Source organism: Carex rostrata, chromosome 3, assembly GCF_964058835.1.
Source record: "Carex rostrata chromosome 3, lpCarRost1.2, whole genome shotgun sequence".
NCBI lineage: Eukaryota > Viridiplantae > Streptophyta > Magnoliopsida > Poales > Cyperaceae > Carex > Carex rostrata.
Genome location: NC_135920.1, coordinates 6176420 through 6197817, shown reverse-complemented (window position 1 = coordinate 6197817; position 21398 = coordinate 6176420). Strand labels below are relative to the sequence as shown.

Below are 21398 nucleotides of genomic sequence, written 5' to 3'. Positions count from 1 at the left end.
AAAATTATATGGAGATGCGGGGGATCGAACCCCGTGCCTCTCGCATGCAAAGCGAGCGCTCTACCATTTGAGCTACATCCCCTGTTGCGTTGTAACAAGAATATTATTAAATAAATTTTATATACATTTTTTTTTTTATCAATGAATTCTGATAAAATTTAACCTTTTTTAGATATTCTCGAGAGAAACGAAGAATCGTGCCACTCAGCTACTGCACTAAGCCCGCCATTTAGGCCTTCATCTCTTTCTCTAAGAAAATATTTATTAAAGTTTGTGCAAGTTTGTGTATCACTAGTATATAAATATACTATTGAAAATTTTGGGAGGGTGTGTATTTAGAAAATGAGTGAGGCTATGGTAATATGTATAGTATATATTGATATGTATTATAATTCTATATTTTTATTTTTAAAATTCAAATAGTCGATCAAGACCGTTCAACATGCATGATCTCCATATGAAAATGTACTTGTAAACTACAATTTATATTTTTTACAATTATTTTAGTATATTTTTAAATAGATACAAAATAACTTGATCTAAACATTTTTTAGCATGAGGAAGTAGCGATTTTCAAGCTATTTAAAAATAGTAAAAAAAAAATACAAAATTTAGTCACATTTTCATATGGAGATTATGTTAAGCAGTTCTGATCAAATATTTAGAGTTTGAAAATAAAAAGATGTTTCTATAGTACGGACTAATATCCATATTACCATAATCTCACTCTTAGAAGAATAAATTGAGTCTTTATTACAGCAAAAGAGAGTTTATATAAATAATAAATTTGATCCCCGGTTGGAATTTACAAAGAAATTATTATATAGCTCGATGAGGGGTACATATTATAGAACATTTGCATGAGTTGTACATCGCTGAAAATTTTAGCAGGAGGAACCAATCAAATAAATAGAATTCGTATTCACTAAAATATTTCAAAATTTGAGTTGATTTTTTTTTAAATAACCATTCAAATTCTTAAAGCAACTAATTTTCAATTAATACTGTCCCGACATTATAATCAAGCTCCAAATTGAATATGATCCGGTTTAAAATAAAATTGAAAATTTCAGTTGTCTCAGCGGATATAAACTCAATAAATTATCGGTGCCCATTTATTTTCAATCTTCATCCCCACTCTCGAGCGGGAGGTGGTTTTTTAAAATCAAATTCGATCTGATATTCGGTTCAAATCATCCGATCTGTTTCAATATTTGTATGCTGATCTATAAAAATCTTAAAATTATTCGTACAAATCTCAAAGCAGGTCAGATAGCTCCGATCAGACCGCCTCTGATTGCTTTCACTCGTCTAAATTCTTCTTCTCTGTTCTCTAGTGTTACTTGTCCTTCTTTTCTAAAAATCACTAAAATAAATACTGAACCAATTTCTCTGCAAAAGGACTGACCCGGAGGCTTAATCAAGGCCTTTATCACCAAATAATTTCCAATTTTCGGTATTTTATCTGAGATCGGATGAATAAGACATGTATAAAAGTGTCGATCGAAAAATTTCAATGGAGAATTAAACTAAAAGCGAATGTATTTCCAAAAAAAATATAACTAGCTAGCTAAGCATCTTTTAAGTGTCTTATTTTAATTCAACGGTTTTCTCACAAAAAAATGTTATAATTGGTTATATATATTTATTCCCATCATGCTAAAATGCCATGGATAATATATTAGCTATATATAGACTACGGCTAACGCGCTTCCTCTAGCATATGGACCGAAATGCTTCCGGTGGAAAGTTGAAATTTCAAAATCCAAAAAGTCGATCTGAACCGTTCATCTTCTTCTCCATATTAATATCTGCTTGGAGACCAAATTTTACATTTTTCTGAATTTTTTTACTATTTATTAAGCCATTTTGAAAATCGCTGATCCAACGGTAGCTTCTGATTTTTACTGTTTGGTAAGCCACCGTTGGATCAGCAATTTTCAAAGTGGCTTAATAAATAGTAAAAAAATTCAGAAAAATGTAAAATTTTGTCTCCAAGCAGATATTAATATGGAGAAGAAGATGAACGGTTCAGATCGACTTTTTGAATTTTGAAATTTCAACTTTCCACCGGAAGCATTTCGGCCCATATGCTAGAGGAAGCGCGTTAGCCGTACTCTAGCTATATATTTGTTCCTATTATGTCCTTTGCTATAAGATGGCTTTAATATTTTGATTATTTTCCAATCACAAAGAGCAGGATTCAAATAATATTATGATGTTTCTCAGGAACTAGAATTTTGTCTAGTTGCAAATGTACATGTTTTTTGATGTGAGAGGTCATAAGTTTGAAATCCGGATTGGAGGTTCTTTATAGACAATTAAATGAAAGATGATATGCTAAATCACCTTTCTATATCAAAAAAAAAGAAATTATGATGTTTCTCAAGTTATCTGGAGTATCAAATTTGTTATTTTATAAGCAGGACCCTCACACTAAAATGTTGGAGGCCAAGAAAAATGTCAAAAAGTTTTTTTTTTTAATTTCATATTAAACTAATTGAATTCTTCGTATGAGCATCTACATCAATAAAATTAATAAAAAAAATAAAAACAATAGTCAAGCACTAAATAAAAATTAAGTTAATTTTAATTTCAATAAAAAGTATCAATTTGTTTTTAGAAATAAAAGAATATCTCAATGCACATGTGAGATTTTTGCTTTTGGTCTGAATTGCTAGCTTTTTTTTAAATATTATTTTGTTGTGGGTCCTAGAACCCATCAAATAGAAATCACAAAAGCAATTCTCGTTTGGAAAAGAAACTGTCACGTAACAGCTCCTAAACTGAAGCATGTCCGTACAAAGAAGTGAAGAACATTCCAAGTACGGCAGATTTGGAGGCGACGGTGACATACAGAGCATATATAAATGCTTCCATGCACACGTGTATTAAAAATTGGACTTTGTTTTTTTTATTTTTTTGGCAGGAAATAATCTATCAGGCTTAAAGTGCAGATGGTATTCTGACGCCGTTATATATATAATAATTAAAGAAGACCAACTTGGCCGCAGGAAAATTGGTCGTGGTTTTTCTTCACAGAAAATTGATTTTAGCATTTGTGAAACTATTGTGCCCCTGTTTCTTTTTTTTCCCACTGATTTTAGCATATTAGATCCCAACAATACATGTTGAGTTCTTGACTCACTCAGCATTTTCTCCCATAAATAATGTACCCACAAAAAACATAATTAAAAAAAAAATTATCCGATTTTTAATGTACCCATAAAGTATTATCTACTGATTTATATTGTATAAAGTGATTAATTTTTTCTTTTAACTTTCTCGCACTTCTTCCATGCATATAATTGTCGCATGTCGTTCAATTTACGTTAATTAAGAATGCGTACAATATCAATCAGATTGATATTTATCTTCCTTTTTAATTAAAAATAAATATAACAAAAATTATATATAGTTTTTCAATGCAACGAAAACAATAAATAATATAACAACAAGTTATAATAATCTATTACAATAAAAACACCACCCACAATTAAAAGTGACCGAGACCCGTTGCATTCAACATGAAACTATAATTAGAGGATCAACACCACCAACAATTAATGTATAGGTTTCACTCATCAATATGATGTGATAAAGTATGCATATTAATTCCGACCATAACGAGGGTTTATATTATCTTCAATTTTTTAGTTTTGTTATACTCTTGTCTCATAATTAATGCGTGATGCATTAAATAAATAAAAAAACAACTTTTGAGTTGAATGTACAGCGTTGGACCGGACTGTCCTGATCCTTCAGATTTATACAGATTCGTGTATGGGTTTGATCCGACGGCCTCGAGTTTAGTCCTTTTCGTTCTCAACAGTTTTGACGTTACCTACCATGTAATGAAATATGCAACAGGTAATGTACAAAACGGAATGGTTTGCTAACCGACACAGTGACAAACGAATAGTTCGGGTTTGGGTTCAGTTCAGCAGAATCAAGAATTTGTGATTCGGATATAATTCGGGAATAATCTGGTACAACAAAAAAAAAATCACTTTTTTCGCATTTTTATCGCGAATAATTCGTGACTCGTGTTTATTCGTGAATAAAACGTATTATACGTTTTTTTTGTGTTTCATTCGGAGTTCAGTTTGAAAATGTAAAAAAAACGTTTAATACACATTGTCACTATGCTAACTGAGTTGTATAATTGTATTTATAGGCAAAATTCACATCCTACCACTCGGAGAAAATTGAGATTTCAAAATCAACTGCATATTATTCAAGAGTTGCCATGATTTTGGAGAGAATGTCCTTCGATAACGTTCGGCAAGCGATAATATTTATTACAAATATGGACAATGATCATGTTTTAATTTATCTTGAAAAAAAAGTCCAAGTATACATTGCAAAGGCACAAAATGACAATGTTTTATCTTAAAAAAAAAAGAGACTCCTTTATAAGTTAATTATAAGATCACACAATGTCAATGTGTATCAGATGAATAGATGAAGATGTTTAAAAGAAGTACCCATTTAAATTTTAGCTTTTATCCACTAAATATTATTGTATTACTTTTTATTATGGAAAATAATAGATACATAATGAATAATTATCAAATGAGTTGATAACTTAATGAACCTAAAGTACGTCGAACAAATAATTATATCACTTTAAACTCATAGTGTGCATAATATTATAAAATATAACGACCAAGCCCCCCAATAAGGACCCCCACCCAAAAAACTACATTATTTTATAAAATATTATATCACTTGATCACATTATTTTCTAAAAAATATAAATTACTAATAATGATATAATATATAAATCAATCTCGCAGTAATAATAAATACTATATCATTAAATAAACGAATCATAATTATATACATAATTTACACTTATGAATTATCTTGATGATGAGCATGAAAAGGTCCTTACCATTCTTTGTTAACTTAATGAAATTTTTTCTTACATATACCTTTATTTAATAATTTAACAAAATAATATTCTTATTCATATTAATCTAATAAAATTCTAGATTCTTAATCTAATAATCTAATAGAAACACAGTTGATCGCAAGTTAACGGTCGCATATGAACCGGGGTCTATAGTATTAACATATTAAAAGTCAGTAAATTGATCCGATACGGCCATACCTGGTTTTACCGGCGAGTGACCGGTTCGCATGCCAACGTGACAACTTAATTTTCTGGGGCTTCTGCAGATAAATAACACCGTGTAAAGCTCGAGTCAGAAAGTTTTTGTACCTCTTGAATTGTTTTGCTGGCCACAGAAGAACAGAGACACCCACACACTCCACAAAGGGCCACCCACCGACCTCCACTAAGTGTCTAAGTCCGCTTTAACGTGCGTTTAGTCGCCGTCTTAGCATCTGTCGATCCCAGCCGAGTCTCTTTCATACAGAACGAACGGCCTGTGATGCATCTGAAGACGCGCGAGATGGAACTGGACGGTTCTGATGAGCTCTTAATCGCACTCATTATTTTTTCTTCGCTTCGGACTCGAGCCTCCTGCTCCGGTTTAGACCGAACCGGAGGTAACAGAATATTTCAGTTTAGATCATGACCGTCCGATCAGAATTCCCACGAATATTGAAGGGACCTCGTGCATTCCACCTAGGACCGGATTGGCCCGCATTCTGATCGGACGGTGCGGAATTAAACAGAAATATTCTGTTACCTCAGAGGATATTGACTCGAACCGGAGACCTGCTCTTTCTTCTTCCTCTCTCTTTTTTGCTCTTTCCTGGAAAGAGAGAGAGAGTACTTTCTTTGTTGAAACAGAAGCCAGCTGGAGCGCCATTTCGGAGATATCGAAGTTCAACAGATCACACTTGAGTTCTTCACTATCTATAAATTTGGCAGTATGAAGCTACTAGAATTTTAATTCACTCTGTTCCTCTAAATTTAATCGTTGCTGCAATCAATCTAGAAAGCCTTTTTTTTTTGTCCTGGAATTACTGCTTTCTTTTTAAGGTGTCGATGTTAATTAGCTTAAGTTTCTCAGTATTGTTTAAGTGGTTAAAATCATGACCTGAATCCCATCTGAATTTGTCTGTAACGGTCTGTGTAACGAGTCCTTTTCTATTAGAAAAAAAAATCCGATTCGAAGGATTGCAGTTCCAGCAACTTACAACACCAATTGCCGCACAACGAGTGCCACTGAAATTTAGACTGTTACTGATCTTAGTTAGTTGATGTTCCAAACTAAGCAAATTGGTACTTAACTTTGGTTTCCTTCATTATTTGTTGTACGATGGCTACAGCTCGTAATAGGCTTCACCATTCAATTACGCTCTGACAAAATTCAATGGAAGTAACAAAAGTTGGCCTCATGTATAATTAGCGTAGCAGAACTACAGAGAAGCTACTTTCCTAGTAAAGTACATTAACACATGGCCTAAGAATGCAAATCTAGTGCTAGTTTAGGTAAATGTTTACTTTATATGAAACATATATTAGATTTGTTAATTGTTAGTTAATTCAAGTATCTGAGAGTTTTTGCTTATTAACTACTACAGTTTTTTGCTAGCAGTTTCAATCTAACTCTCATTTCCTTTTTCTTTTTTTTTCAGTAATTTACAAGCCATGTCACAGTTCCCGTCATGGCAGAATCAGGATGCCATGCAACTATTGCAGCAGCAACTGTTGCACCAGCCAAACCCACTTGGCCAAATTTATATTCCCAATGTCACTAATGAAAGAATTTTATCACAGAACTATCAACTACCTCTCGCAACAACTATACAATCTTGTCCACAGCATCTGAGCCAGTCCCCAAATTACCCTTCTCAAATAAACCCTTTTCTAGTTGGCCAATTTCTACCTGAACAAGTATTCTCACAAGAATGCACCGTAAACTATCAGCACGGCAGTGGTCTGACGAGTCTAGACCCTACAGAGGAGAGGATATTGTTCGGCTCTGATGATGATGTCAGTTCTTCTACTAGGGTAACTTCACAAGGGAATGTTGTGACACAGGAGGGGTGTTGTGGTGCTTTTGCATCTATCAACAGTGGGAGCTGGAGCGCTCTTATGCAGGATGCAGTGGAGGCCTCCAGTAGCGACACGGGTTTGCATGAGGAATGGAGTGGCTTGAGTTTTCAAAAACCAGAGGAACCATCAATTTCAAACAACTCAAGCACCTTAACTGCAAATCAGCCATCAAATTTTGTTGTAAATGAAGGGCATACCTGGAATCTTCCATACATTGCTGTTAGTGGTAGCCAGAGCCTCTTTAATCTACCAGCTCAATATTCAAGTGTTATTTCTGGAAATCCACATTTTGCAGCAAATCAGCAGGTTAGTCAGGATTTACTTCACCAGTTACCTGTCAGGAACAGAGATGAGCCTAATTTGTCCTTAAATTATGAGTGCTCAGCAACAGAGATAAATTTTATGTTTTTATACCAAATTTGTCCTTAAATAATATTTTTCTATGTAGATGAGCCTAATGCATTAATGCTTCCTTAAATAAGAAAGTATGTTATAGGAAATAAAGTATTATAATATTTTTTCAGGACCTTTTATGAAAATGTATCAACAACTTGACTAAAGTTCAGATAAAATGATTCGATAATTTAAAGACATGAATTTATAAATGTTATATGATATTAATAAAATGGCTGTGGCTAATTTGCTGCTGGCAGCATTTCTGCCGGCGGTGCTGCCACTGTTTTTTCTATTTTTTGATGTTCAAACGACAAATATAAACCGTTAGATGTTTAATCTATATTATAATCTACTTGGAGACCAAATTTTACATTTTTTGGAATTTTTTTACTATATATTAAGCTGGTTTGAAAACCGCTGATTTCAATGCTACAGAAATTTACTGAAATCAGCAGTTTTCAAACCAGCTTAATATATAGTAAAAAAATTCGAAAAAATGTAAAATTTGGTCTCCAAGTAGATTATAATATAGATTAAACATCTAACGGTTTGGATTTGTTATTTGGACATCACACGGCTAAATATAGCCCCGGCAGCACCTCTGCCGAAATGCTGCCAGCAGCAATTTAGACAGACCCTAATAAAATTCATTACATGAGGCTGGAGTTTGACATACAAATTTTTACTAGGCAGAAAGGTTTAGTCAAATTATTCTTTGTTTAAAATTACTTCTTGACTCTTATTCATTTTATGCTATAGATTTTTGTTTGCATAGTGTTAATTTTTTTTTAACTCAGTTTGTTTTGAACAACTGAACTGACTAAATGAGAAAGCAAATTTAATTTCTAAGAGATGACATGTTAATTTTTACTTTTTGATTGTTACGGAGAATTGTGATTTACTTGAGAATGGTGTTTTTTTTTTAAATATTATATACAATACCATATTAGTGTAAGCTGTAGAAAATCATAATTACCAATAGCAATTTATTAATTTCCATATAAAGGCACCAGCTACTCCATTTAAGCCAATGGATAACTATTTCCTTCTTTCGTACTAAATAATTTTCCTTGTGCTCTGAATATAGAACATGAGTACTGAAAATAGCACCTCCTTTCAATAAAGTCTCACCACAAATAGAAAAAAAAAAAAAAAAAAGTCCTGTCAAAATGAGACGGACATTAATGCATGGAAACTATTTATCTAAAGTTTCAATAATGCAGACCCATTTGAGCAAAAACCATGATTATCTGATTGTTTCATCTTCTGTATTTCTCAGATGAAAGAAATGGAGGAGGAACCGAGACATGCATTTCAGAGCAATTGCTCTGACGGAGCTTCAGTTGGTCCATTAGCAAATTTATATTCTCAGCATATAACACCAATGGCAAGGTAATATGAATAATTCATTGAGAAACTTTCTTATCTATATATTTATTTTTAAACTAAGCACTTATATGAGAGATATATATCCCTAATACCCGAGCGAAAGAGGCACCTGTATCCCCAAGTCTTCAACATGTCAGTATTTAGTCTTTTTAAGCCCTTAATATTCTGGTGTTGATCCCTACCTAGAAACCTCAATAATCACCAGATGCAAGATGATTTGTGAGTGAGGGGTTAGAACTAGATAGAGTCCTCTTCAAACCAATTTAAGAGATAAGAAAAGGTGTGCAGCTCCCAATATATACAAACCCTAGAGCTGGGCATTGTTTGCTATTCATCTACATTCCCAGATCATGGGTATCCGTGGATCAGCAGTGATGCAACATTCCCTTCTAACCTAGTTTGATTTGTAAAGGGCTTTATTTTGAGTACCTTCCTCCATTAGAATTCATACAGTATCCATGCTACGGAAACAATAATTTGAATTTACCATGTGAATATTCTAAAAATTTGATCCTGCAAAATAGGAACACACCAAATTTTAAATTTCTATGTACTTGTGAGAAAAAGGGCATGACTTTGGTAAAATTAATTGGGAAGTTCATTGACTTTTGATTAAAAATTCTATGAGCAAGTAGATTAATAAATAGTTAACTTGACAAATTCTATAATTATTTTAATGAGGAAAGAAATGGAGAAGGAAAAAATTGCTCTGATTTTTACTAAACCTGTTACTATAACTAATCTGTTCTCTGGATTATTTCCTCTCTAAATACTGAATGCTTATATTGAGGGAGATGATGCTTCTAATTCTAGTAAGAAAACAGTGCCTTGGATATTAAAAAAAGGATAGAAGAAAAAGATCTAATTCTTCATCAATTTAATATATACAAGAGAAAATGTTTTCAAACTAATGTTTGCAATTTTGTTAGATATGAGTTTAACTACATGCATTAGTACTGTTAAGAATATGCAAAAATATTAGCGAACAATAATGATTTCAGCAAAAATTATAAATGCATAATACTATTACCTGCAATGTCATGAACTTGATTATAGCCTTAAAAGGATTTATCTCTCTCTTTGTGCCTTTGAAGGAAAAATATTGCTTATCTGGGCAAGGTAAAGAGTGGGGATGGGGTTGTTTATATATACACCACTATAGGTGTGGTTGCATGCTGTGTTTATTGCTGCGCGGTTTTCCCAGGGAACTACTGTGGCTTGATTTGGGAGATGGTTAAAGAACTCATCACCAGAAATATTCATTTATCTAAACCTTCGAAAGGATAATAAGGATTTTCCACTACAAATGAATAGAAAGAAGAGTTTTTCTCTCTTTTATTCATTAGGAAATAAAGAAGAAAAGTGGGCGTTCAATTGTTCATCAACCGAAAGTTTTTTGTCTTTTGGTTTATGGTGGGTTGCAGAAAAGGTAGGGCCAGGATTCACTGAAAACACAATACTTATTTGTATACAACAATTGGGCCGTATACATCATAAGCCCAACTTGAGTGTGTCTTGGATGGATGATCGATCCATTCCTGTAATAATTGTGATGCTGTTACCTTTGTTATTCTATTACCTCTGCACTGAGAAATCGAGTTAAATGTTACTTGACAAAATATAGTTTGATTTTGGTGTTGCATTGGGATGAAAGGTCTGGCATGGGCTATACTTGGTTTAATGTTGTAATGAAATAAAACAATATATCACAAACAGCATTGATGAGATAATATGTTTAGGTCAAAAGCCACCCCTCATTTCTTAAAGTTGGATATTAGTTTTTATGAATAAAAAATGGCATCCTTCTAGCCACGAGTGTGCATCTTAATATATATGATGTATATATAGGACCTTTTTTATTTATTTTATCTGAAAATTTGTAACTGCCAGGTAAGAAAATTCTATTTTGTTTTGGTTTGTTGTAGTTAATTAAGCATTGTTTCAGGTATAAAGTCATAAGGAACCTAAGGTTCGAAATTAATTACATTAGTGCCATACTGGTGAGTGCAGTACTAGTATATACTGGCTGATGATTACTGAAACAGGGTGGTGTATTAATTCATGTTGCTAACTACTGATAAAGTAAAATAAATACCCATGAATTGTATTTCTGACAAGAACAATGCTCTTTTCAGTCAATGTATGATGGAACCTAACCGCAAGGTAGAGAGAGCAAGGAGTAATGCTACAACTTCCCTGGATATACCCAAATCAGTCACTGCTGACTCATCAACTTCTTATGAAAACTCACTAAAACAAATTTATTTGCAAAACCAATTCATCTCAAATCAACAGTTCTCTCACAATCAATATCCTTCAGTTCAATTGAACCCTAACCAACCCCAGATAGATCATTACATTTCTCAAAGTGATATTTTAGATTCCAAGAGCACCTTGTGTTCACAGGATACAATCTTTAATTCATTTGATTTTACAAAAATGACAAGTAACACCATCAACAATGCAAGTAAATCTGTTATTGAAAATTCACTCGATCCTATGGTCAATAACTTGTGGAACGTATCGTTGGTGCAACAAAATCTAGCCAGCATCCATCCAGCAAAGGTCGCATCTAGTATGTTGTTCCAATCAAAGATGGAAGGAGATAAAAGTTTACCTGGTATTGCTAAAGTTTCAATGCACCCATGGAACCAAGACCAAAAGCAAGATATTCATGACAATGCAAGAATGCTTAGCATTTCCTCAGATGAGGTAAAAAATCTGAAGGAATATTCACACTCCTCTGGCAGGAAAGACCCAACTCTGCAAATTGGTGCAAAATCTCCCAAAAGGGGTTGCAATGGGGGGCCCCTTGAAGTGGGGCCGAGACCAAAAAAGCAAAGAGTTGAAACACCAGCACTTGTTTCCTGGTTCAGGGTTGTTGACGGGTCTCATCAAAGGCTCTGTACTGCCAGGTGATTTTTTTATTTTAGGGATCCATGCCAACTGGAGCAATTTTGGTATCCATTCAGGTTTTTACAGTACCTGTACTTTCAAAACACTTGTTTTCTGATTTTTCAAAAACTTCTTAACTATGATCTCTATTTGAATAAACTGTCAATCATATACAAATATTGAACACCAGTAGGACCTTTGAAAAGAAGTACCAGTAGAAAATAAAAAAAAATAGTATCAGATTTGCCAGGACTGAACTGGTACTTGTTTGTTACCATGAGGTAGGGCATAGTCTTTAGTTGGCTGAAGTGCATATTTGGTGGAGTAGTATCTATCAGAAAAATCAATAAATCTCTAAATTTTACTCTTTACAGGATCAAAGAGCACGGGTGGCCACAAGCTACTAACAGACTAAGCGAGAAGGTTTGTCTACTTTCAAATACAATAATGAATTTAATTCTTTCTCTTTGTTTTATGCCCAATTTATCATGATTCTTGTGTACTTGTGATATAGGTTGAGGATATAACCAAATTAAAGGAAGATGTGCCTTCTGAAACCCTAATTAGAAAGAGGCTTATCCTGACAACTCAGCTGACTTGGCAACTATTTCCAGCTTTACAATATGAATACCTAACAGAAGATGCTGCATTGGCTTATCAAAAGATCACTTACTGTGTTAGTAGATCTGCATTAGAAGAAGCTTGCACCTTAATTTCTTCTAGGGACAACTCTTCTTTGCATTCTAGTGCTGCAGATAGGCAAGTACTTTCTGTCAAAGCAGCTAGAAATTCATGTTCCGCGAAATCATATTTGTACTAATGATTTGTGACTTTTGTCATTTTTTGGTCTTTTTTTTTTCTTTCTTTCTTTTATTTAGGATGCTCCAAAAGTTCAGTGGCAAGTCAGCAGGAGGGAGTACTTTATTGGAAGCTGTTGAGAAAATAATGCAAAAGTCCACTACTTTAGAGAGCCATTTTCTAAGGTATATAACAAAAACCAAATACAATAAAGAATAATATGAAATGAAAATGATAAAACAGCAACTACTACTGTTCTGATACATGTCCCAACTGGCCTTTGGCTGCTACTGTAGGAAATCCTAACTGATCATTACATTGTAACTAACTTCCGATATTTGCTAAACTTAAGGTTGGACAAAAGGAGCTGTTTGGTAGATTTAAAATTGACGTGGCAAGAATTGGAAAGATACGCAATAGTAAATTGCTTAGGCAAGTACCACACTCAAAGTCGACATGTCAACCCAGAGGGCACTTCAAATCCCCAAACTGCCCCTCGGACAAATCTTGCTCAGAGGCATGCCACGCTTGTTGTATTGCAAATTGACACAGCTTCTCTTCATGGAGTTCCCTGTTTATCACTCTAAAATCTAGATTCTAGCTTACTGACTTTTGATTTATTTTTTAATTTACTTCTAGTTTCTAATCCCCATGGTCAATTCTGTTGATCCGCTGATCTCTGTTTATATTGGTGCCCCATATTTATCTTGGTAGACATTAGATAAGCTTGGAAGTGTGTTCTTGTAAGGGAACCATATTGTGAAGTAGTGTTTGTGTATCATATATCAGTAGTGGGGTCTGAATTCTAATTAAGTAGATATTTCAAGGGGTTCAATAATAATTAAACATGGATACGGAAAATAGCTGTCAAATCTGTACAGATACAGTAGAAAGGATGAACCTTTAAGTGGATCAATCATGTAAGGTATTCTTCTTCTTTTTTTCAAGTTAACTTTGGATCATCTTTAGAACCTGTAATCATTCTTTTCCATGCACGAATGTATTTATTAATAACATTTATACTCATCTTTAAGTGGAAAAAAAAATACTAAAATTAAAAGATAAGAGCTCCTGGAATTTGCTGATGTTCACTCTCCAGAAGGCAATGAACCGTACAAAGTCTAACCGAGTCATACAATTGTGCACTTAATAATGGTTGTAATACAACAAATCATGCAGCTGCAAATTATAAAGAAATGTTAAGTTATAATAACCGAATGTTTACTTCATTAGAATCATATTCTTCAAGGTTTAGCAATATCATCTTTAGTACTCGAAGACTCGACAAAACTCGCAAACTGAAGCTGGCTCCTTCCGCTCTCCATTGTTTGATTACAGAAGGCAAGGGGTACTCAGGATTCTTGAAAAGATATAATGCAAATGACACATCTCTCCATGTTTTGATCTCTTTTTCATTGAGAGCACAGAAGCCCCAGCTAGAGCAGCCAGTGAAATCAGTGAGGCAATGCCAGTGGCTGTCATGAGCCTTTTTTTTTTTACCATAACATGAGAAACAGCCTTTCGCAAAGATGCAATAGCAGCTAGAGGAAAAATCCCAACTGCTCCTCGAGTCTGCCAACCCGGGACATGATTTGCAAGAACCCGACTATTAAACTTCTAGAAGACCCCTCTTCAGTCAAACATGGTGGCAGGTTGAAAAGAGAAGTCTTGAGATAGATACCCTTCGTCCCCATGTTTGCACCAGAGAGCGTCTGCTTATATTTGATTAAATTCGCTCAAATTATAGAATTAGTATGTGTCTGTCTTAGATTCTTGCGAGTTATAGAATTAGACGGGTCAATTGTAAAAGCTGATAACTAAATGTGGTTGCTTTCCAAGTACTTCAAAATGTTGGTGCAATTTTAATATAAAATAGAAAGAGCAATCTACTCTGGAGCCATCTCACATCTCTATTCTACTTCGTTTTGTAGTGAGTGATATTTCCCAAATTAAATTCTCCTGATAGAAACAGAAGTTCGAAACAATTTTTTCTTTTACATATGATCTCATAAACTAAAACCTGAATGGAAATAAGACAACAAAAGTGTTTATACTGGAATTTATCAAGACATTGTTTTTTAGCTCATTGGTGGGAATCCTAGAGGTATCAGCTATATAAAATTCTGTACAAATTCACACAGAATTTGGCTTGCCTAAATTGCTCCAATTTTGCCCTCAACGCTCACTATAAGCATCAAATGAAAAATGGTTTCCATCATTTAAGAGTAGAGACCACAAATAATGGGGACAGAATTGGGGGTCTGAAAGTGATAAATTTACTGAATTTAGATTAAATGGGTGAGATTACATTGTCCTAAATTGGACAGAAAGGCTTGGCCCAAATCAGTCTCTGTTGCCTGATTAAATAAGACAGATTGATTGGCGATCTGTGTCTCTTCTATCAATATCTATATACTGCTAAGATCAGAGCATTTGTACCCAGATCATTTTCCCATTAAAAGACCATACACATTTTATTTATTTTGTTTTTTTTATTTTCTTCCCGAAGTTCCAAAAATTAAGCAGCCAGTGATTACCAAACAATAGTGGCCAACTGCAATGAGCCGAGACTTTGAAATCATGATCCTCCTAAATCCTCCTTCTGCATCCCTTTGATCTTTTCGTTGGATCAACTGTTGTTTTCTCTTATTATCTGAGAGGTTTGTTACAAATTAGGCAAAAACTGGATTGTTTGATAGAGGTCAATGGGATATGCAAGAAGAATGTTGAGGCATGAGGAAAGCATGTAAAAGGAGGTCTTGACGGGGATAGGAAAGAAGATTCTATTATGATCTGAGAGGTTTACTTCCAAATTAGGCAAGAACCTTGTGACTATGATTGGGTTTCATTTCTAGCCTACTCCCAACTTGTTTGGGACTAAAGGCTTGGTGGTTGTTGTTGTTGTTGTTTGTAGGGTAATGGAATATGCAAGAAGATTGCCGAGAGGCATGAGAAAGCATGTAAAAAGAGCTATTGAATGGGAAAGGAAAGAAGATTCCATTGCTTATTGGGTAAATTAGCTGAGAAATATGGAGCTGACATACTGGTGCTTACATCGAGGTTTATGGTTTTGACTGTTTTTATCCAAACTTTGTCTTCTTTAAAATTTTCATTGTATCCTAGTTGGTCACTGTGCTAATCTATAAAACCAAGGATTACCTTATCACATGGTATAATAGCACATCCAGTACTGGTACAGTACCTGCACTTTCATAGTTTCAGTTATCATTTTGTTTTCTTGTGATACCTTTTGTCATAATTTTGTTGCATTATCTGCTCAGAGCATCAGTTAGTACCACACGAGCAAAATATAAACAACAGTTGGAACATGAATGAGCTAGATCTCACTAGTGTGGCAGTACTGAAGAATCTGGTATCCGTGCTCGACAGGTAGATAGTACTGTATCTGGCTGAATTGAATACCTTGGTTGGTTTAGCCTCACAGAGAAACCATGCATTTTCTGCACTATAAGTCTCAAATAACTAGTGGATTAAAGCTCCAATAAATTGAGAGAAATGAAATCTCTTAATTTCTTTATTTTTCTACAATAAATCATGGTGTGACTCCAGCAGATCCTTGCTATGCTTCTGTTGTTCAGAGAAATGAAAATCTCTCCTTACCTTCCATGCAATTGCTTTAATTAGCTAGCCTTTTAATTTTATTTATTGCGCTCATCCAGGCCACATTAATCAATTTTTGACCTTCTAATATTTTTAGGTACGTCCTGTGTTATCTATGCACATTATTTACGTGAAAACTTGGTTTGGGAAATGAATGGATCTATGTTACAATCAATCTTGTTTGCATTTATTTTAAATTGAAATAGAGGGGAACTTTGGGTATAATAAGGTCAAAACTAGAGGGATTCAATAAAATCATATGCAGCTCTGCTGTAGAATCCCAAGCTGTATAACGGGTTTGCAAGATAGGAAAATAAATTACTGAATAGGGAAATATAGCATTACCTAACAGCCTACAAAGTTTATATTAGTACATATGGGGATATACTCACTCATAACATTTGCATGCATCTTCATTCATTACACACTACATAAAGCAATATACACCACATGAAACAATATACATAAAGCAATGTTTTGAATCTCATCCAGTTGAGTTCCAATTGCAGTTTCCATTGTGACAAATGAGCAAATATAACATAAAAGTGCAATATTAGCAATATCATGACAAGCGATACTCATCTTGGGGCAATAAATTCATGCCCTGCTGCCACCACTGCTTAAGACCATGCGCCTCGAGAAAGCCTCCACTGCGTGTTGAGTTTATACTCAATACCCCCTTCTCAACGAAACCAGCAAGTTGAAATGGACTTCTTTTCTTCTCCTTCAAGTGATTACGGAAGTAGGCGACCCAATTTTTGCAAACCGGATCCCCTGGGTTCACAAAAAGGTACGGAGTGAAAGGTGTTGTCGTCTGACCTTGCATTATTCGTTTTTGCATTGCTAGAACACAAGAACCAATTAGAGCAGCCAGCGATGTCAGTGTGGCAATGCCCGAAGCAACAACAAGTGTGTCAATCATCATCACAGAAGCAGCCATGCCCAAAGAAGCAATGGTAGCTATGGGAAAGATCCCGACTGAAACTGCTAGGCCGACAATTAACGGCGTGATTTGCAAGAACCTGGCTATTAGCCTTCTAGAAGTTTTTTCTTCAGTCAAACAAGATGGCAAGTTGAAAAGAAAGGTCTTGATATGGATACCCTTGGTCGCCATATTTGCCCCCACAAGCATCGCCATAGAAGACCCCAACGAATGGCCAGCTAAGAAAATGCCTTCACTTCCGAATTCGGATATGTGACTGTCAACATACTGTGTGGCCTTTTTTAACCGTGAAGTCGAACCGAGGCCACCATCGCCAACTAACAAATCATGTGACAAATCCTGGCTGAGGTTGCCCCCTTCTAACATGGTGCCACGAAAGGTGATAACAAAACGAGGTGCTTGCGGAGTTTGGTCATTGTACCTGGTGTTTCTGAAAATGGCTCCGAAGATGGATGAATCTTTGTCATCAACAAATGTTTTGATTAGTTCAAATCCAAATCTCTTCCACCAGACAGGCGCAAGAGGTTCTTGGTTTTTTCTTTTGCGGTCACTCTCGAGGACATAAGTTGCTTGAACCAAACATGCCATAACTGAACATTGATGATCAGGTTTTGCCCTGAAGAATTAATAGCATACATATTGATATTATGATTCCGGTTTTCACTTGATAATAAATGTGCATCAATTTTGTATCACAAGGGTTCAACAGGTTGATGGGTTTATTCTAAGTGGACAAATTAGATTGACCAGATATAAAATGTATGAGTTAGATCAAAGCCTTAGTTATTAAAAGTAATGGGTTTAATTTTCTGATTTTAATAGGATCCAAATTTCCATTAAATAGCTTTTATTTTGATAGAGGGTAAGTTTCAATTAGAACAATCATATTGCCCCATCAGGGGCTATCCAACCGAAATTGGTATTTGATGTGCTGCACGGAAGATGATCACTTTAGAAGAAGAAAAAAAAAAGAAAAAGGAATGATGATTTCACTGAATCTTTTGAAAATTGATACACTATTGATATATAAACTGTTGCTTCTACTGCCCTCTGAGATGAGTGCACAATCAATTCTGAGCTACGCAAGTTGTAGAGAATTATTCTATTCCAAACTCAAGTTTAATTGTTTGAAAAAATTGAATAACCAAATTATTTTTTTTAAACCAAAAGCTGTATATTTTAATTTACTTTTGAAGAATTAGACATTGTTTTTCACACTTTCATGTGACCACTTCCATCAGTAGAATCAAAGCTAGCAGGAAACTATCCAATATACTAATGACATTGGAGAGGATCCCTGCCTCTATCACGACACCAATTCTGGTCCAATTTTACCGATCTACTTTTCTATTTATCATTTACATTTTCTAAATTTAAAACCAATACAAACTCACCAGTTTATAGCATTAGCATCCAAGTGTGTTGGCCCAGAGACACTAAAATCCTCCTCCACTACATTAACTGCGTTGCGTCCCATTGTTGCTTTTTTTGGAACTATGATCAAAGAGCGCAGATAAGACCAAATTTGAGAAGAAAATGGTTCTATGTTCGTAAAAGAGGAAAGGGGGTTTAGGATGAGAAGAATGTTGATTGTTGGGGCAAGAGAAAGCGTGTGAGGTGTGACAACGAGAGAAAAGTGAAGAGGGAAAGAGGGGAAGAGAGATTCGCTTATCTGAATTTATTCTTTTTCTAATTAATTAATAAGAGAATTTTTCATGTATACCGCTTAAAAAACTTGAAATTACATATTATTTGTAAAATTCAAAATATCATATTCATCCTTCTAAATTTAAAAAAATTACATATTTTCTCAATTTATTGTATTTTCTATTAAAACTCATTTTAAATTTATAAGTACCCATCCTACTATTTATTAAAAAAAATATATATGAAGTCTAAGTAAAAAAAATTAGTCTTCTAATTTCACAATTTTCGAGGGCAATGATTTATTTATTTACTTATGACTCATACTGTCATACACAATGACATTTAAGCACACGCTTGTGCGTGCATTACAAGTAAGAACTATTTGTCTTCAGGCCGGAGCAATTAGCACTGAAAATTTCTCTTGACAAGTTACATATTTTTTTAATAAATAGTGAAATAGATACTTTATAAATTTAAAATAAATTTTAATAAAAAAGACAATTGGTTGGGCAAATTTGAGTTTGTAAAATTTTGAAGTGTGAATACTATATCATGAAACCCCCCCCCCCCCCCCCCCCCCCCCCCCCCGCCACACACACACACACACATAATTAATTCCAGTTCGTGCTGATCCAAACGCAGATTTAGATAGGACGGTGTACACAGCATTTTGGTCCACTAAATCAATATGAGCCGTCCAATTGTTTTCTTATTATTTAATAGGATAGTGACAGCAAGATTCCATATACTTCTTAATCAATAAATTAATCACAAAATTAAATGAACCCTGGCATTAATCAGAGCACGCTACTGACATCGTCTTATACATTTTTTCGTTATTTAATATTATCAAGGAACCGTCCAAAAGATACTGTACGCATTTTTTGCGCAGAGAGATAACTACCAATGAACTTATTCTTAAACAGTTCCATATATTTTCACACATTGTAAAATTACACTTAATTATAATAGAGTTTGGCTAGTATAATATTAGTGTCATTTTAGCTTATATAACATTAATTTTAAAATCTATCAAATTGATTTTAAATAGTGAATCCAAACCAATCTACTTCATTAGTTGTGCGTTTACATGCAAAGTTTATAATTTTTTGAATTTCTTTAGTATCAAGTCATGCATTCAAATGTTTGATTTTTTAAATTAATTTTATACATTCATTTTTCAACATTTTCCACATCTTGATTTCATACTAAAAAAACTAAAAAATATATAAAATTTGTATGTAAACGCATTACTCATAAAGTAAATCGATTTGAATAGCTTGAATTAATCATTTAAAGTCTATTCAATCAATTTTGAAATTAGTGTCATATGACACTAATGTCATACTAACTGAACTCGTTATAATATCATGCACACTTATTCAAATGCAGGCAGAGAATTTTAATCAAGAATTTCAGGTCAGGATCTTCCAAACTCGTTTTTGGAACCTCTTAATATATATATTTAGCAGTTACTTGACACTAACATAAGTATTACATTAATGTACATTTGACTATGTGTCATTACATGCTTTCTTATTTTATTATTAATATCATTTACTTAAAAATAATTGGAGGATGATACATAATGACTAATGAGAGATTGAAAACGACGTATAATATTATTTTTAACAGAAATATCATTTAAACCAATGGGCAATGGACACAGATATATACGTCAGCGCGCAGTTGAAGCAATTGGAATTGTGCGCCTCCCTTATTTGTAGACTCGTTACATAAATTAAATTGTATAAAACTATAAATTAATTCTTTAGTAGATTAACGTGCAAGAAGAGACAAGTCGGTGGTGTTTGCGGGATCGGTGGCACAAATAATCGTAAGAGATCAAAGAGACCGAGCCCATGACGCAAGAACGAAGTTCCTCATTTTTTTTTTTTTTTTGCGGAAGAAGCCCTTAGGCCTGTATTTCATTCAACAAAGTTTCTGTTACAGATTTCAGTTTCATACAGCATTCTCACATAGCTATCCTAGCCATACATGGAAAGTAAAACTAAAAGCCCTGTAATACATGCATTATGGTAGAGTAGGGAATGTAAATCCCTTTAAATCCTATCTTCATGTTCTGCCCTTTTTCGCTAGATCATCAACCAACTCATTGTGACTACGCGATAAATAGATGCAGTTGTATCCCGGATTCCTCTTAAAACCTTCCCAGGCCTGCAGAATTTCATTGTAGGCCCTCCAGTCAGAGTCCATTGGGGGTTGTATGGCCGAGCATACTGCTGCTAGATGGTCATTGTCAGTGAAAAAGGAGCACTGAGAGAGCCTTAAGGTTTCCGCCTCCTTCAGGGCCCTGTTTAGTGCTTGAGCTTCTGTCTGCCAAGGAGCAGCAAGCCCAAGTACCAGCAAAGACATAGGAGTAAAGGATTCCTTTTTCAAAGAGTGCCAGACCAATGCCCCCCTGCCAATCCCGCGACCAGGACCCGTCTCCGAAACATATCCAGCCTGCCCAATGAGTTCCCCTATACCACTTCCAGGATGCACCGTTACGGTTTTACTTGTAGAAATTAGAGACTCTGTTGTGATGCTGCGAAGGTACTTGTGGAAAGTTCTCGTGTCCGGGCTGATACCGCCATAGATTTTGTCGTTGCGGCAACGCCATAAGGACTAGAGAACATTAGCAAATATCTCCCACTGGTCATCAGAGAGTGTTTGCGTGAATTGGGCTATTGTTACTTTGAAGGAGTCTGACAGGGTATTTGAGCGGATTGG

The 21398-nt window shown here is 34.6% G+C and overlaps 2 protein-coding genes and 1 non-coding gene across 4 annotated transcripts; 1 reads left to right on the top strand and 2 right to left on the bottom strand.

The window, feature by feature from the left end:
* Positions 1-9: 9 nt before the first annotated feature.
* On the bottom strand, positions 10-82 carry TRNAA-UGC (transfer RNA alanine (anticodon UGC)). The gene has a single exon. It is a non-coding gene; the product is annotated as a tRNA-Ala (tRNA).
* Positions 83-5696: 5614 nt separating this feature from the next.
* On the top strand, positions 5697-13317 carry LOC144551130 (uncharacterized). Of its 2 annotated transcripts, XM_078298958.1 has the most exons (8): positions 5697-5844; positions 6556-7282; positions 8652-8764; positions 10897-11676; positions 12031-12079; positions 12171-12415; positions 12535-12639; positions 12807-13317. In XM_078298958.1, exons 2-8 carry the CDS (start codon positions 6569-6571, stop codon positions 13039-13041), a joined length of 2241 nt encoding a protein of 746 aa, XP_078155084.1. In that variant the 5' UTR covers positions 5697-5844; positions 6556-6568; the 3' UTR covers positions 13042-13317. The 2 variants fall into 2 exon arrangements, with proteins under 2 accessions (XP_078155084.1, XP_078155085.1); XM_078298959.1 differs by lacking the exon at positions 5697-5844 and having other exon boundaries at positions 6514-7282.
* Positions 13318-16470: 3153 nt separating this feature from the next.
* Positions 16471-18680, bottom strand: LOC144551129 (GDSL esterase/lipase At4g10955-like). The gene is made up of 2 exons (XM_078298957.1): positions 18413-18680; positions 16471-17634 (listed from the first exon to the last, which is right to left on the bottom strand). Exons 1-2 carry the CDS (start codon positions 18493-18495, stop codon positions 16638-16640), a joined length of 1080 nt encoding a protein of 359 aa, XP_078155083.1. The 5' UTR covers positions 18496-18680; the 3' UTR covers positions 16471-16637.
* Between the last annotated feature and the right edge of the window lie 2718 nt (positions 18681-21398).